Source organism: Topomyia yanbarensis, chromosome 3 (assembly GCF_030247195.1).
Source record: "Topomyia yanbarensis strain Yona2022 chromosome 3, ASM3024719v1, whole genome shotgun sequence".
Lineage (NCBI taxonomy): Eukaryota > Metazoa > Arthropoda > Insecta > Diptera > Culicidae > Topomyia > Topomyia yanbarensis.
Window position 1 is genome coordinate 391,746,725 of NC_080672.1, and position 13,797 is coordinate 391,760,521.

Here is a 13,797-nt window from a genome sequence, read left to right on the forward strand (position 1 = left end):
TCGCGAATACGCTGAGAACAAAAAAAGACAAAAAAAAAATACGTGAAAGTAACCGGCACAATAAAGATATTAGAGTTAAATGCAAGAAAAATAACTGCATCGAGCTCCCAGTGGAACGATGTTCCTTTTAAGGGGCTCTCTACAGTATTTATGATAGATACAGAAAGTGTTTTTTTCTAAATTCTAGTAGGTATAATTATTATTAGAATAATGCACATAAAGAAAACTTTTTGGTGAATAACTAATTCTATATTACAAATTCCCTAATTTTATTTTTTAAAAAACATTTCAGCCTTGTTTCGAATTGGATGCGATTTGTTATTTGTATTAACTCAGTAGGAAGCCGATTATAGACCGTTGGCCCGATAAATGAAATACGTTTTTGACCAAGGTTAGTGGCGGCCCTGGAGCGTTGTAAACTATTGGCTTGCCTGGTACTATACACACGAGTGCCTGTGGTGAAGTGTAAATTATTATGCGCTATTGGGTTATGCAGAGCATTAAAAACATACATTGCTGTTTGAAATTCTGTCAAACCAAGCAATGGCAAGATGTTATGTGAATTATTGCTGTAGAGTAGCATAGTTGAATACATAACTGGTTTCTTAAAAATAATTTTAAGACATCGATTCTGAAGAGTTTGTAGTTTTTTTAGATTTGATATGCTGGCACGCCCCCATACTGAAACAAGATAGTTTAGTAATGAATGAATGTGTGCATAGTAAAACTTTAATAGCACGTGCAGAGGTACAAAAGTACAAACCCGACGCATAGCCCCACATAATGCAGCCACTTTTTTTTCGAGAGATTTTAGATGGTCGTTCCAGGAGAGTGTAGAATCTAACCAAAGACCTAAATATTTGAAACATTTCGTTTCCTCAATCTCGTAGTGTTCAGCTATTGGATGCGAATGATCTTCTATGGATTTTCTAGATGAATGGAATAACATGTATTTGGTTTTTGATAAATTTAGGGAGAGGAGGTTATCGTTGAAATATCCGATGAGTAATTTCAAATCATATTCCATATCACAAACTATGTTTCTAGAGCTATTGTTTGGATAAAACAAAGCTGTATCATCTGCGAAAAGACGTGGTGTGCCTTTCAATTTAAGTCTTCCTAGGTCGTTGATATAAAGAAGAAATAGTAATGGTCCAATATTGCTTCCCTGTGGTACTCCTATTTCAACGTCTCTGTACGAACTAGTTACATTGCCAATAGACACGCATTGAAGTCTGTTCGACAAGTAGCTACGAATTAGATTATTAGCTAAGCCTCTTATGCCATATCGTTCTAATTTTCCTAGCAATATAGAGTGATCTAATGTATCAAATGCTTTTTTTAAATCCAGAAAGAGAGCACCAACAACTTTTCTCTGATCAATTTCATCAACAATAGACTCAACTAATTCAGTCATTGCAATCAACGTACTACAACCCTGCCTAAAACCGTACTGAAAATTATAGATTATATTGTGTTTGTTTAAGAAATCGTGTAACCTAGAGATCAACAATTTTTCAAGCACTTTATTAAATACTGATACTGTTGAAATAGGACGATAGTTGCACGAATCACAGGGATTTCCAGATTTGAAAATGGGAATTACTTTGGTAATTTTTAAACAATTTGGATATTGACCGGTGTCGAGCATTAAATTAAAAATTTGGGTAAGGATTTTTGCAAAAGCTACACAGTTGTTTTTCAGAATATTAACAGGTATATTATCAGGACCACTGCTATGGATTTTCTTGAGACCGTTGATTAGTAAAATGACTTCATTAACAGTTGTGGGACGCAAATAGATGGTTTCACGAATACGTTGAGTATTAGAAAAGGGATCTGCTGTGGGGCTGGTGGGCAAGGATGCAAAATGCCTACCTTTTCCACGGCTGTAATTTTTCTGCCTACATTCTCATTTCTCTCTCGATGCTGCTGTCATTCGCTAGTGCAGGACGCCCAGCGCTGTACGGCTGCCTGTGTGTAAAGCAGTAACATGACAGAAAACTACTGTCCCCAGTACAGCCACCAGACGCGAGCGGTACAGCTTCGCTTTCCTTATTTTACATTTTTTAATATTTTCAATCTTTTTAATATTTTTATTCAAAAATGACTACAATGAATGCGGCTCATTTACGCCACGGCCGGCATCAACGCTTTCGTGTGCGGGACTCTCCCTTTGACTATGCAGAGAAAAATGTACAAAGCGAGAGAACAAACTTTACTACGCCACACTCTCACCGAGCAGTCGGAGTACAGCAGCAAAACAAAAATGTATTCTACTGCTGTACGGCAAAATGTACTCGGTTTGACTACTGTTCTGGCAAGAGCTGTAGTGATGCGTCGCTGTAGCGGGCTGTACGGCTTGTGCAAATGTAAATATATCGAAAAAATGTAGTTTATCGGTACCGTTGGCATCCCTGCTGGTGGGTATATTATCGGCCAATTTTTTCCCTACATTGACGAAGTAGTCATTCATCGCTTCGCATACCGCGCTAGTCTCGTCTATTCTAATTCCATCGCATACTAAACTTATGGGATCTGCTGACTTGGAACGGCCAAAAATGTAATTAATTTCATATTTGTAATTCTTATTCTATTCCTGCTTTTTCATTTCAATCCATCCACCTTTAAAAAAAATAATAGAATAATCAAGCAGCTCAGATATGAGTTCATGTGAGATAAATAAAATTGAATCAGCTCGTTCACTCACTACTTTAACCCACATTCCTATTCCATTCATCCATCGACCCGCGGTTGGTTTCTGGCGAATGAAGATTTGAAATCAAAACAACAAACAATATGCCACGGCATTTTTTGCAGAAAATGAATTTCCCATTCTTCGAAGCCGCATCGGCGGAGGACGTAAAGCAGTAACTGCGATGCACGCAGAGACCGCGTCATGTGCCGGTTAGTTCATAATAATCTCAACCGTCTACAAAAACGGCCAGGCGCGAGGCGAGTTCATCCGGAATGAATTTCGCTCGTTGAATGTGGTGAAACAAAATTTAATTTCCAGCCCGCTCGCAGCCACATGCTCTCATCGCTCAGCAGTTGTTGACTACATTCGCTTCCGAGCCGTCGTCGGGAACGTACGTGTGTTCGATTGTTCGTTTCACGTGTTTTTTTCGTCGTACCGAATACTGCTCTTATTGTCGGCGTTTCCGACTTGTGTGTATTTTGACAGGTGCTACGTTCGATGCTCGAGCTCGTGCGTGACAATTACTCGCTTGTAGCGATTAGTGATGCAGTTCGTGTGGTGACTGTTTTTTGGTAATAATTCCTCATCTGTGTGTTTTGTAGGGAGAAATGTTTGTGTCAAAAGAATTTCAAATGTTTGACCCCAGTGAATGAATTTAATCCCAGGAAAAAATTATATTATATTGTGGATGTGCATAATCATTTTGTGCAGTTATATGAAAAAGTGATGCGATTCGGCAACATCTATTAGGTGAAAAATGCACAATCACCAAAAAGTCGGCCACGAAGAAAAGTGCTGGTAAATCGTGATGATAATGATTGATTGATTTTTGTTATTGCTCGTCCGTTGTCTGTAGAGTGACCATTATACGTAGATTCGGTGGGTTGAGCCACGAGCAATCGTATATACCTACATAATAATGTGAAGCCGTTTTGTGAATGCAAAATAATTGCCGGAGTCAGCAAGTTCAACCTCTGGAGTGACGGCGGCGACCTGCGTGTGCGCCACCGGAGGAGGTTTCGGTGGAATTTATAAACGTGCGCCTCCTCTCGCTCGCACCTGAGAAAGTGGTTTTGGAATAATGTGAAAATTACTTGCAAGTTTGGTTGAGGTGAAAAGATGCTAAAAGTGGTAGCGAAAATTGGTGATTCTTAATGGAAGTAACGAAGTAGAAGAAGATTAATCAAATAAATTTCAGTCAAAGTGATGGAAAGTGTTGAGTCACGACAAGTTCAAAAATGCGGGAGCTACCTCAACGAGAAAATTAGCTTGCTGACGTGGTTAAATAATTAGCTAATTGCTAGCAACGCGGAAACATTAGTTGAAGCAAATAGGATCTGATCACGCACAGCGAAGATTAGGATCGAGTGTAAATCAGTGAAGTAAGCCACAACTAGGCCGTTGACAGTGAAATCAGTGCGTGGGTCATAGTCACGAACACGTGACTGGAAGATATTCGGTAGTCGGAGCCCCCTTTTCTGTTTGCAAACCGCAAACCATAATTTGACAGTTTTGCGGTTGGAAAGGTGGAAGGTTTAATCATGCCACATCCGTTGTCACCGCAGTCGCCAACGCCGACTATTCTGAGCGGTAGTCGAAGTAGCAGCATGCACATTGCCGAGTACGATTACGACGAACCGAAACCGGCGAAGGTTAGTTGGAATTGTGTTTACATAGCTATAGGGATTTGTGTCAATTAAAAGATATTCCAACGTATAATGAATATTTTCGCTTAATAAGCGATTTAGTGGGGGATGGGCCGATTTACAAAGTTTGGTTCTTTAGGAATTCGAAATTTATAACTAAACCAAAAGTAACGGGTAGCCTGGGCGGTATTCGAAATATGTGTGAACAGTTGTAATTGCCATGCGGGGTTGGGAATTGAACCTAGGTGAGCTGCGCGCAATGCAATCGATTCACCAACTACGCTATGTCCGCTACCAAAATTTGATTTAATTTTCAACCGTTCAACCTTTACAAGGTTAAAATATATTTTTATTGCTTACATCAATGATAAACTATTTAAGAATATTCCATCACAATAATTTCAGAATGCAATTCAAAGCATTTTCGAAAATACTAATGATGTATGCTAGCGCATGGACAAACGTAACCGTAGGGAATGCAACTCACTCGTCCACTCGCTTTTTCCCGTTTTCTCCACATTTCGCTTTTAAGATTCTTTCGAATTGGTGGGAAAAATAATAAAAAAAAGTTCTAACTGATTGGAACATATCAGTGATTATTTTGAAATCGTATTGTTTTGAAAGGTGCCTTTGCAGTAACTATCATATCTCAAAAACCAATTTACCGATCAGTCTGAAATTTTATATGGTTATTACTAAGTATGTCAGCTAGTTTTTGAATGCAGATATTTTTCATCGAATATCTAATTTTACCCATCGCAAAACTTAATTTTGCCCACCTTTTTATTATTCTATGTAACAGATGATAATAAAAAAAAGTTGAGCGATAATGGATCGAATGGTTAGATAACCCTTAGCAAATATCAAATTTGCCATCGTGAAAAGTTCCATCGGAATTGTGAGGATGTTTGAGCATGATTTCCGATATTTTCAACTAATTTTGCCTGGTATTTCTCTACCCAATCCAGCATTGAGCTCATCTTTACCCATTCTTGTTCGAGCCACCTCTCGTCCATGAATCACGCTGGCACAATTGCAGACTAGAACTTGACGCGAGCGATGACGTTGCGCTTCTATACTTATCTTATCGTCCGTGAGTGTTGACTGTTATCGTCACTTTAAGGCTCTACCAGGTTAAACAACCTCAAGAACGATAACATTTCTTGGAAATGTGAAATGGCTCTCCATTCCGTACGTGAGTGTTGATTGAGGTTGGAATTCAAAAGAACTGGGTAGCTCTATTTTTTCAACATTCGACATCGAGTTCGTTTTGTATATGTATTTTATTGATAACTAGAAAGTGGAACAAAATGTATAATCTAACAATAATTTGCCGGGCTTCTAAAATCAACAAAAAAAAAACCATCTGCTGCAGCAACCGTCGGTCGATTATTGATTTTACTCGAGTACAATCCATCATAATTCCCGGTATTCCAAAGTACGTCTGTTTATCGATAGCAAAGTACGTGCTCTAGATAATTGCAATCTATAAACGCGCGCAAAGAGTAACCGTTATTGAGGGGGAAAATAAGTGAACCGCGCGAACTGGGTGGCAATCTAAACTGGATCGAATCAGGAGTGCTAACGTTATCGGAGCCCAAGATGGGAGAAAGGTGGGAACATTTGACACTTTTGAGTGTACACTCAGGTTTTTTTTACGCGGGGGATACAGACCGCGTAAATTTCAAAATCCGCGTAAATGAAAACCGCGTAAATTTCAAAATCCGCGTAAATGAAAACCGCGTAAATTTCAAAATCCGCGTAAATGAAGACCACTTAAATTTAAGAATCCGCGATAAAGGGAACCTCATTGATGGATACTGCGTAAATTTCAAAATCCGCGTAAATGAAAACCTCGTAAATTTCAAAATCCGCGTAAATGAAAACCGCGTAAATTTCAAAATCCGCGTAAAAAAATACCGCGCAAAAAAAAACGCGTAAAAAAACTTGAGTGTATTAGTTTAATACTTGCAAAATTAAGAATGGCGGCCGGGGCCCTTGAAGTGAACGAACGAGCATCCTGATTCTTTGGCGCACGATGAAAAGTGAGAAAAAGCCGAGCTTCACCTCGGATCTGCCTATTAGAACACTTAGGGACACTTTTTACTTCGAAAAAACCGATTAAATTAACTATGACCGAACCGAAAGAAAACTTATGGCAACAGAAAGGCCCACTACGTCATTTGTTTGTGCTTTTTTTCTTCATATCCTCTTGTTTTTTCGGCTTCATCAAAGAAAAATGACAACCGCACTCATACACAGAAAAAAATGTGCACACCTGTAACCGTCTTGATCGGAGCCGATACTGCGACAAAAAAAACTGTACAAGCAAGCTACCTAATGGTTGGGTAGCAATTTACACAACCTTATTTTTCTGCACTTATCAGCCAAGTGCTGGGTGTTTGTTAGTCATTCTGTCGCCGTTGAGCTATCGTGATAGAAGCTGATCAATTTTGTTGGTTCCAGTTTTTTGGCGGGTGTACATTTTGTACCATTTCTGGATAAACTTGTGAAAAGGGTATCCCGCAAATGGGTGCCTCTCTGTGTTCACTTTATCTTCCGTCAAGAACTAGGCCACTTTTACGTTTTCTTTTTAACGCTTAGCATAATATGCTAGACGACATCACAGTCTTTCGATATTTGTTGAATCAATGGTCTCATTTGCGATATGCACTTTTCACATGTTTATCCAGATTTGTTTATTTCCATGCATTTTTTTTTGTTTTAAGATTATATGTCGTGGCATCTATTTAGAACGAAAAAAATATTCTGAAGAACCCTTCTCCAGCCGAACGGTAAAACTTGCTCGAAAATCGACCATGTTTTGATGGACGGTCGCCATTTCTCCAATGTCATTGGTGTTAGGACCTACCGAGGACCGACGTCGATTTTGACCATTATTTAATGGTGTGATTCGCGAAAGATTCTGCACAAACGGTTTGAGATGTGGTCAGATGTACGAAGCAATCCCTTTTGTGATCGGGATGATTGGTTGGATGACTTCATATGCCCTGTCTTTAAGAAGGGCCACAAACTAAACTGGACGACATTTCCTCTTCCATCGTATAAAGCACGTTGCATTCTCATCTACATACAAACGCTCAAAGAACGCCGCGAATTTGCCATGCTTTACTTTATCAACGACATTATTTCTCAATGTGTACAATCCGCGTCATTACTCTCACAAATAAAATTTTATGTGCCTAGCCATCATCTAAGTACTCCTAAAATATTCCTAGAATTTTTAGGACAAACTATGCCAAAAATAGCCCCGTCATTATGATGAAATATGTGCCACAATTGACCTCTCCATGTCTAGAAAACGACTTAAATTGCAACTTATTGTATACTATATAAGTAAATATTGTAATACCATTCTATGTAGTCTACATATACTAGACGAATAAATAAATAAAATAAACAAACTAGAGTGTAATAACTATCCAGGCATAACGATCCTCAATACCGCCTACAAGGTACTCTCTCGTGTTCTGTTTAGCAGACTTCGCCCGCTGACTGAATGCTTTGTCGGCAAATACAACGGCGGGTTTCGAGAAAAACAACCAGTGACGAATCAACTGTTTGACCAAACGCGACAAATTCCGGATAAATTCCTCGAATACAATTTGCGAACTCACCATCTGTTTGAGGAATTCAAGAAGCCGTATGATTCAGTTAAACGAAACGAACTGTAGCAAATAATGATTGAACATGGCTTTCCGCCAAAACTTATTAGGCTACGAATCAGCCTGGATGGGTTAAAATCAAGCGTCAAAATAGCCGGAAAAACGTCCGAATCGTTCGTGACGTAAGATGGATTGAAGCGGGGCGATGGACGCTCTAATCTATTGTTTAAGATAGCGCTCGAATGCGTGACACAAAGATCTGATGTACAAAGGAATGAAATCATCATCATCATGAGATCTTACCCGTTTGTTGGCTTCGAGGACTTTCTGTGGTTTGCGTAATCAGCTTAACTACCGTAGCCCCTAAAGAGTGTTACGATCAAAAATTGGTCAAACAAGAATGTATGCAAAACAGTCAAACTTTTTAATAAAAAATCAAATGTTGTTTTTGCTAGTTCAAATCGTAGAGAATAAAGAAAAATATTCACTCAAACTTCCTTTTTAACGAATGCGAATGGCCGGGCCTATCGATTGACTCCATCACGTTTTGTGCAGCATCCTTGGTCGCTTTCCTCGCCGCAGAAGGCCAGCTTGTGTTGAACTGCATCTTGCTGACTTTCGCGTCGTCTTGAGGCTCCGCTTGACGATTACCCAAAGTTTTTCTATTGAGTGGAGGTCTGACGTGTTTGGATAGTTCATATTCTTGGACACCGTCTGGATATTGTTCGCGGCATACCACATAATGGTCATTTTAACGTAATGGTAAGATGCCAAATCCATCCAAAACAAAAACAAAATAATTCTGTTGTTTGAATAACATATGTTTTTCCAGGTACTCCTGTACATAAATTTCCTGGTTGTTGGTCCCGGTTTGCGATTTAAATGCGAGATATTTCTTTGCGAATTGGGGTAAATGGGGGGTGGCTGTATGACGGTCAAGACGGCTGTCATGTGCTGAAGAGCGGAACGCGAAACGTTAAAAACAATTTCAAAAAATTTAAAGAAAATTTCACGTGGTTACTTGGGTCCAGGAAGGATTGTACAAAATCTCTAAACAATTGGTCCAGTACATTTTGAGTTATGATGGACACTGCATTTTTTCAAAGTGCCTCTGGAGATTCACTATCACTCGCTCAATTTCTAGCACTTTGCTATGCAAACTAAAGAAATTATTCTTCAAATGTTGCCATATACAGTGGAAATTGGTTGACTATTACCACTCTCTGTATCGCAAAGAAATCTAAAAATTATTCCTTTTTTAACCAATTTACTTCAAAACTTAAAATTGTGAAATTTTCTTGAAATAAGGTGTTTGGATAAATCAATGTATCGACTATAGTAGTTTTGAATCGAAAGGACACTGAACCGTCAATAAAATGCACAGAACTTTTTTTTATAATGTTAAATTTATGTGCATGCACATATTTGGAGCATGAATATTTATGTAAAATTAAGTCCCACCACACACACACACATCACTTGTCGTGCTTTCTTCAACGAATTATTTTATAAATTTACACGTTGATTGAAAATTACAGCTTCATTAAACGGGATACCAATGCACTTTAATGTATTTTTAAACCAATATTGCTGTAAAATAAATGACATGTAATATCACACGAACTAAACTGTAAAATCGTATGCTTTTTGATGCTCCCATTGAGTACATCGCATTCAACTTAATTTTCAATCAAATTTTTGATTCAAGCTGTGTATGTTTACATTCGTATTGATTTACATGTCGTTTGAATTTCATTATTTTCTGGTGTGTGGTGAAACACATAACTTTATTTAAATAAAATAGACTCGCATGAATATTCATTTTCTCTTTCGGTAGTACTCCCATTTCAATATGTTTGATTCATTAACTTTTTACGGTTCTAAAATGAAAAAAATTCTTCTGGTTTTTGAAATTATCCAAATTAGATTTGGAATGATGCCAAATTGTAGATCCTTTATTTTATTCGATTTTACAATAAAAAAGTTGAGAGAAAAAAACAATTTTAAACTAAAGTCACACAGATAAAAAACGCTTTTAATCCACCTAACAGTGTGATGAGACATTTCTTATAACTCTTAGCACTCTCTTCGAATATTATTTCGATTGAGAACATTTAGAACTTGACGTTTCGCGATGCTTTTGATAACACATACTCAGAGAAACGCTCAAATCAGCATAGGACAACATCAGTGCTAGAAATCTCAAAGGCTGAACCAAATCATTGGAAAAGCGGAAAAATGGCTCATAAAATAGACGGACAAACGAATTATTACTAATGCTCTGTTAATAACATATCTAAATTCTTCAATCAATGCATTGTGTAGGAAAAACTGAATTTTCCTAAAGTGCTGGGCCAAAAAAATCGATTTTTTTTAATCTATTTGAATTTCATACTCTCAATTGCGCTTACTCAAGTTTCCAACACGACTGTGAACTAAGAACTGAAATTGCAGCTCTTGATATCAGGCTACCTCTGAAGTGCATGCGTGATTAGTTCAAACTTTACTTCGATATTTTTTTAAAAGTGACTTCCCAGTAATATCTTTGATTTGAATTAATGTTACTAATCCTAATGTCAAAGAACATATTATAAAAAAAACTCTCATATCTCGCCACGGAAAATCATTATCATTACTAGAACATTTTTTTCGCGAAACTCTTCGACAAACTTCTGTCACATGCGCTAGTGCACTGTTCACGCTGCTCTGAAAATCTAGTGAAATCGTCTTAGGGGTCTGATTCAGAGCCATTTGCGCGATTTAAATCTGGGTGAGTAAAATCTGTAAAGAATATTAAAAACTAACGCCTATTCTATAATATTCAGTTCAGCAATTGGAGAGATTGTGCTCACCGCAAGCCATGAAAAATAAACTGCGTTGTGGAGCGACGGTCATTACTCAGTTTATTAAAAAGTAATACTCAATTCGCAACATATAAGCCCTTAAGCATACCAAATAATTTAGGATATCCTTTTAACATAAACTATCGCACGAATGAGAGTAATCGTCGACAGGTTTTTAGTGGTGATCTTACTTGACTTCTCTTTTATCGGTTCTCACGTTAAAGAGGGACAAGTCTGTTTTTGCCGTTGAGACATGTTGGTAGACTTGAGCGATTCGTAGTAATTCTGCCTAAGCTCAACCGCTAGCAGCAGAAGACAAAAGATTAGACCGTAAGATTTGAAGCCTGTTTCTAATGACCTTGCCACTTCTAGTTTTCCGATCTGTATATTTCACATCCTTGCTCTCACTTGAGTACAATGGCTCTAAATTTTCATAACTTTCCCTACTCAGTTATCTCTAGCTAACTGAATATCGTTAAAAAGTAAAAAATAAAATTTGACTACATAATAGTCGAAATAAAGAAGGGAAAAAGAATGGGAGTAGGTTCGCCAAATTTTGGAAGAAGTCGATAAAATAACTCCTTGAAAACTACTAAAATATTAGTGTAGTTCGTTGCAATTGAAAAAATTATCCTCAAAAAAAATATGTACCAATTAATGTGGGACACAGTGAATAATAAATACAGTAAAGACCCGTTTTTATCAGCCCCATGGTGTATTTTAGGCTGACGAAACGGGGACTAAATCGGGACATATTTCTTTCTCTCTTTAGAATAAACCGAAGCTGTTAGAATATTCTTCTTTAGTTCCTGAAGCCTCATAACTATTTCTGATTATTTAATATAAATTTCGCTTCGAGGGAAAATTTAAAGCAGATTGATCTTTTTATTTTTGCATCTTTGCATCTTTAAGATAAGAAAAATATGCTCAAGAAAGGATTTACTCGGATTCAGCCTTGTTTGTCTGCTAGAGCCCATAGAACATAGTGTTGATATGAAGCTGACAAAATCGGGTCAAAAAGCTGACAAAATCGGGGGCTGATCGAATCGGGGGCTGATTAAATCGGGGGCTGATTAAATTGGGTCTTCACCGAGTTATAATAGATAAGCAGTAGCAGTGGAGTCAGCGGCCAGAAATTCGGTTTGGTGAAAACTTACTGTCAAAATGGCATTCCGAAACCATCATCTTTGAAGTTTTAAAAATGTGCAGAATAAATTTTTCAAAAACAATAGAAGCAGACTTCGTGTCTTTAGCGAATTTGTTGAGGCTGTCATTTGAAACAACCTTGTTGAAGGCATGAATACTTCGTGTGGGGAGTATATAGAGCTATAAAATGATATCTTTCAAAAATAACTTATTATTGTGAGCTTCACAAACTCAAGCTTTGGATAAAATTTAAATTTTATTGTTTATAAAAAGTAGAAGAGATTTATCCTAAACAGTAAAATCATAATAGTTCATTTTAAGGGTAGATTCAAATAGCCTAAATATTTTGATACCCTGAACACATAGAGCCTTCATGTCTTCAACAAAGTGGTTTATAATAGCACTCTCGAAAACTTTGCTGGAGACATTAACTCTCGAACTAAGTTAGTTGGAACAGTAAATTCTCCATAACTACATCTAGGAGAATTGACCGCCAAAATTATTTTATCAGATGATGTGCTGTACTATACCTCCGAAATTATCGGTTTCGAAATAATGTCCTCTTGACCTTAAATTATTGTTGTCGAACATATATTTTACCTAATCATATAATACATACAATACAACAAAAATCAGATGCTCATAAAAATCGATCAGAACCTGTTAGAGCCAAATGGAAAACGCAATTTTTCAAAAATTTCCTTCTAATTTCGGAAAGTGATATTCTTGATATTAATCATACTACGATTTCGTCTCAACTCTACGCATTCCCAAAATAAAAACATGATCAGTAAATGTTGAAAGTTATGCAATTTTTCGGTGAGCAGTTCTATGTTTCTTAGACATTAAATCAGTTCCAACTTCGCTTCCAATAAAAAAAAATTGACCGATATCCATATTTCGATACATCCCTTCAAAAGTGAGCTCAATATGACAGGAAATCTGAGGATTATGATTGATTTTGGAACTCCTGAATGGATTTCTATTGAAATGTTTTCATGCAGGTATTTGAAATTTATGCAATTAGACAACTGTGAGATTTCAACCAATAGATCAGTTACAGATCAGGATCCCATTCCCACAATTTTTCAAAAATCTTCATGATGTTTAAAACAATAGGTTATCAATGTGCTGATCATATAATTATTATCGTAATATAAAATTAAATTAGTCAGCATCACTAAAATTTTCTCTTCAAACCAATTAATTTTAGTTGGGGGGGGGGGGGATGAACCTCCCAAACCACCTCTTGGCTACGCCGTAGCTGGGAGTTATTTATATCACTTTTCATTTTTCGAGATATGTTTCAGATTGATCCGATGGTTATAAGTTAAGAAGTTTTCAGTCAGAAGGTTCGCGCAAATGAACATTTTTGCACCGATAAGTGATCAAGTCCCATCTAGACAACTTGGAATTGTTCGGTGGTTATTTCTAGCGGTTGTAGATAGAAAAATGAAATACGAAATTCGTTTTATCGAAATAATATTTGGCTTATTTAAATAGATTATTGCTATATTGAACAATAAATAGTCAACAAAGAGTAATCCACAAACAAAAATCGATTTAAAAAATTTAAAGTCGTTTTATAAAAAAAAAACCCATTTTTGATTTGGATGAAATTTTGTTTGTTGATAGGTAATTATGTTCCCTACCTACCGTCAAAATTTCAAGTTGGGCACTTTCAAGGAAAAAAAGTTATTTGAAAAAAAACTTTTCCTTGTCCAAACTGAATTTTTTTTCAGTGTATTTTTAAACCAATGAAAGTCATAATCATCTCAGAATCCAATTTCCCAACTGCCTGTTGGCCGGATACATGCAAAAAGTATCAGTAACGAATT

At 37.0% G+C, this 13,797-nt stretch overlaps 1 protein-coding gene across 2 annotated transcripts in view; it reads left to right on the plus strand.

Moving 5' to 3' along the window:
* LOC131693201 (breast cancer anti-estrogen resistance protein 1) overlaps positions 1-13,797 on the plus strand; it is a 380,537-nt gene that overhangs the window by 121,466 nt on the left and 245,274 nt on the right. Inside the window, exon 1 of one of the 2 annotated variants that reach the window (XM_058980837.1) lies at positions 3,096-4,350. The exons of the other annotated variant lie outside the window; for it this stretch is intronic. Coding sequence (XP_058836820.1) covers positions 4,240-4,350 — 111 coding nt within the window. The 5' untranslated portion in view covers positions 3,096-4,239. Of the gene's footprint in view, positions 1-3,095; positions 4,351-13,797 lie in introns of those variants that run through there. 2 annotated transcript variants of the gene reach the window in all.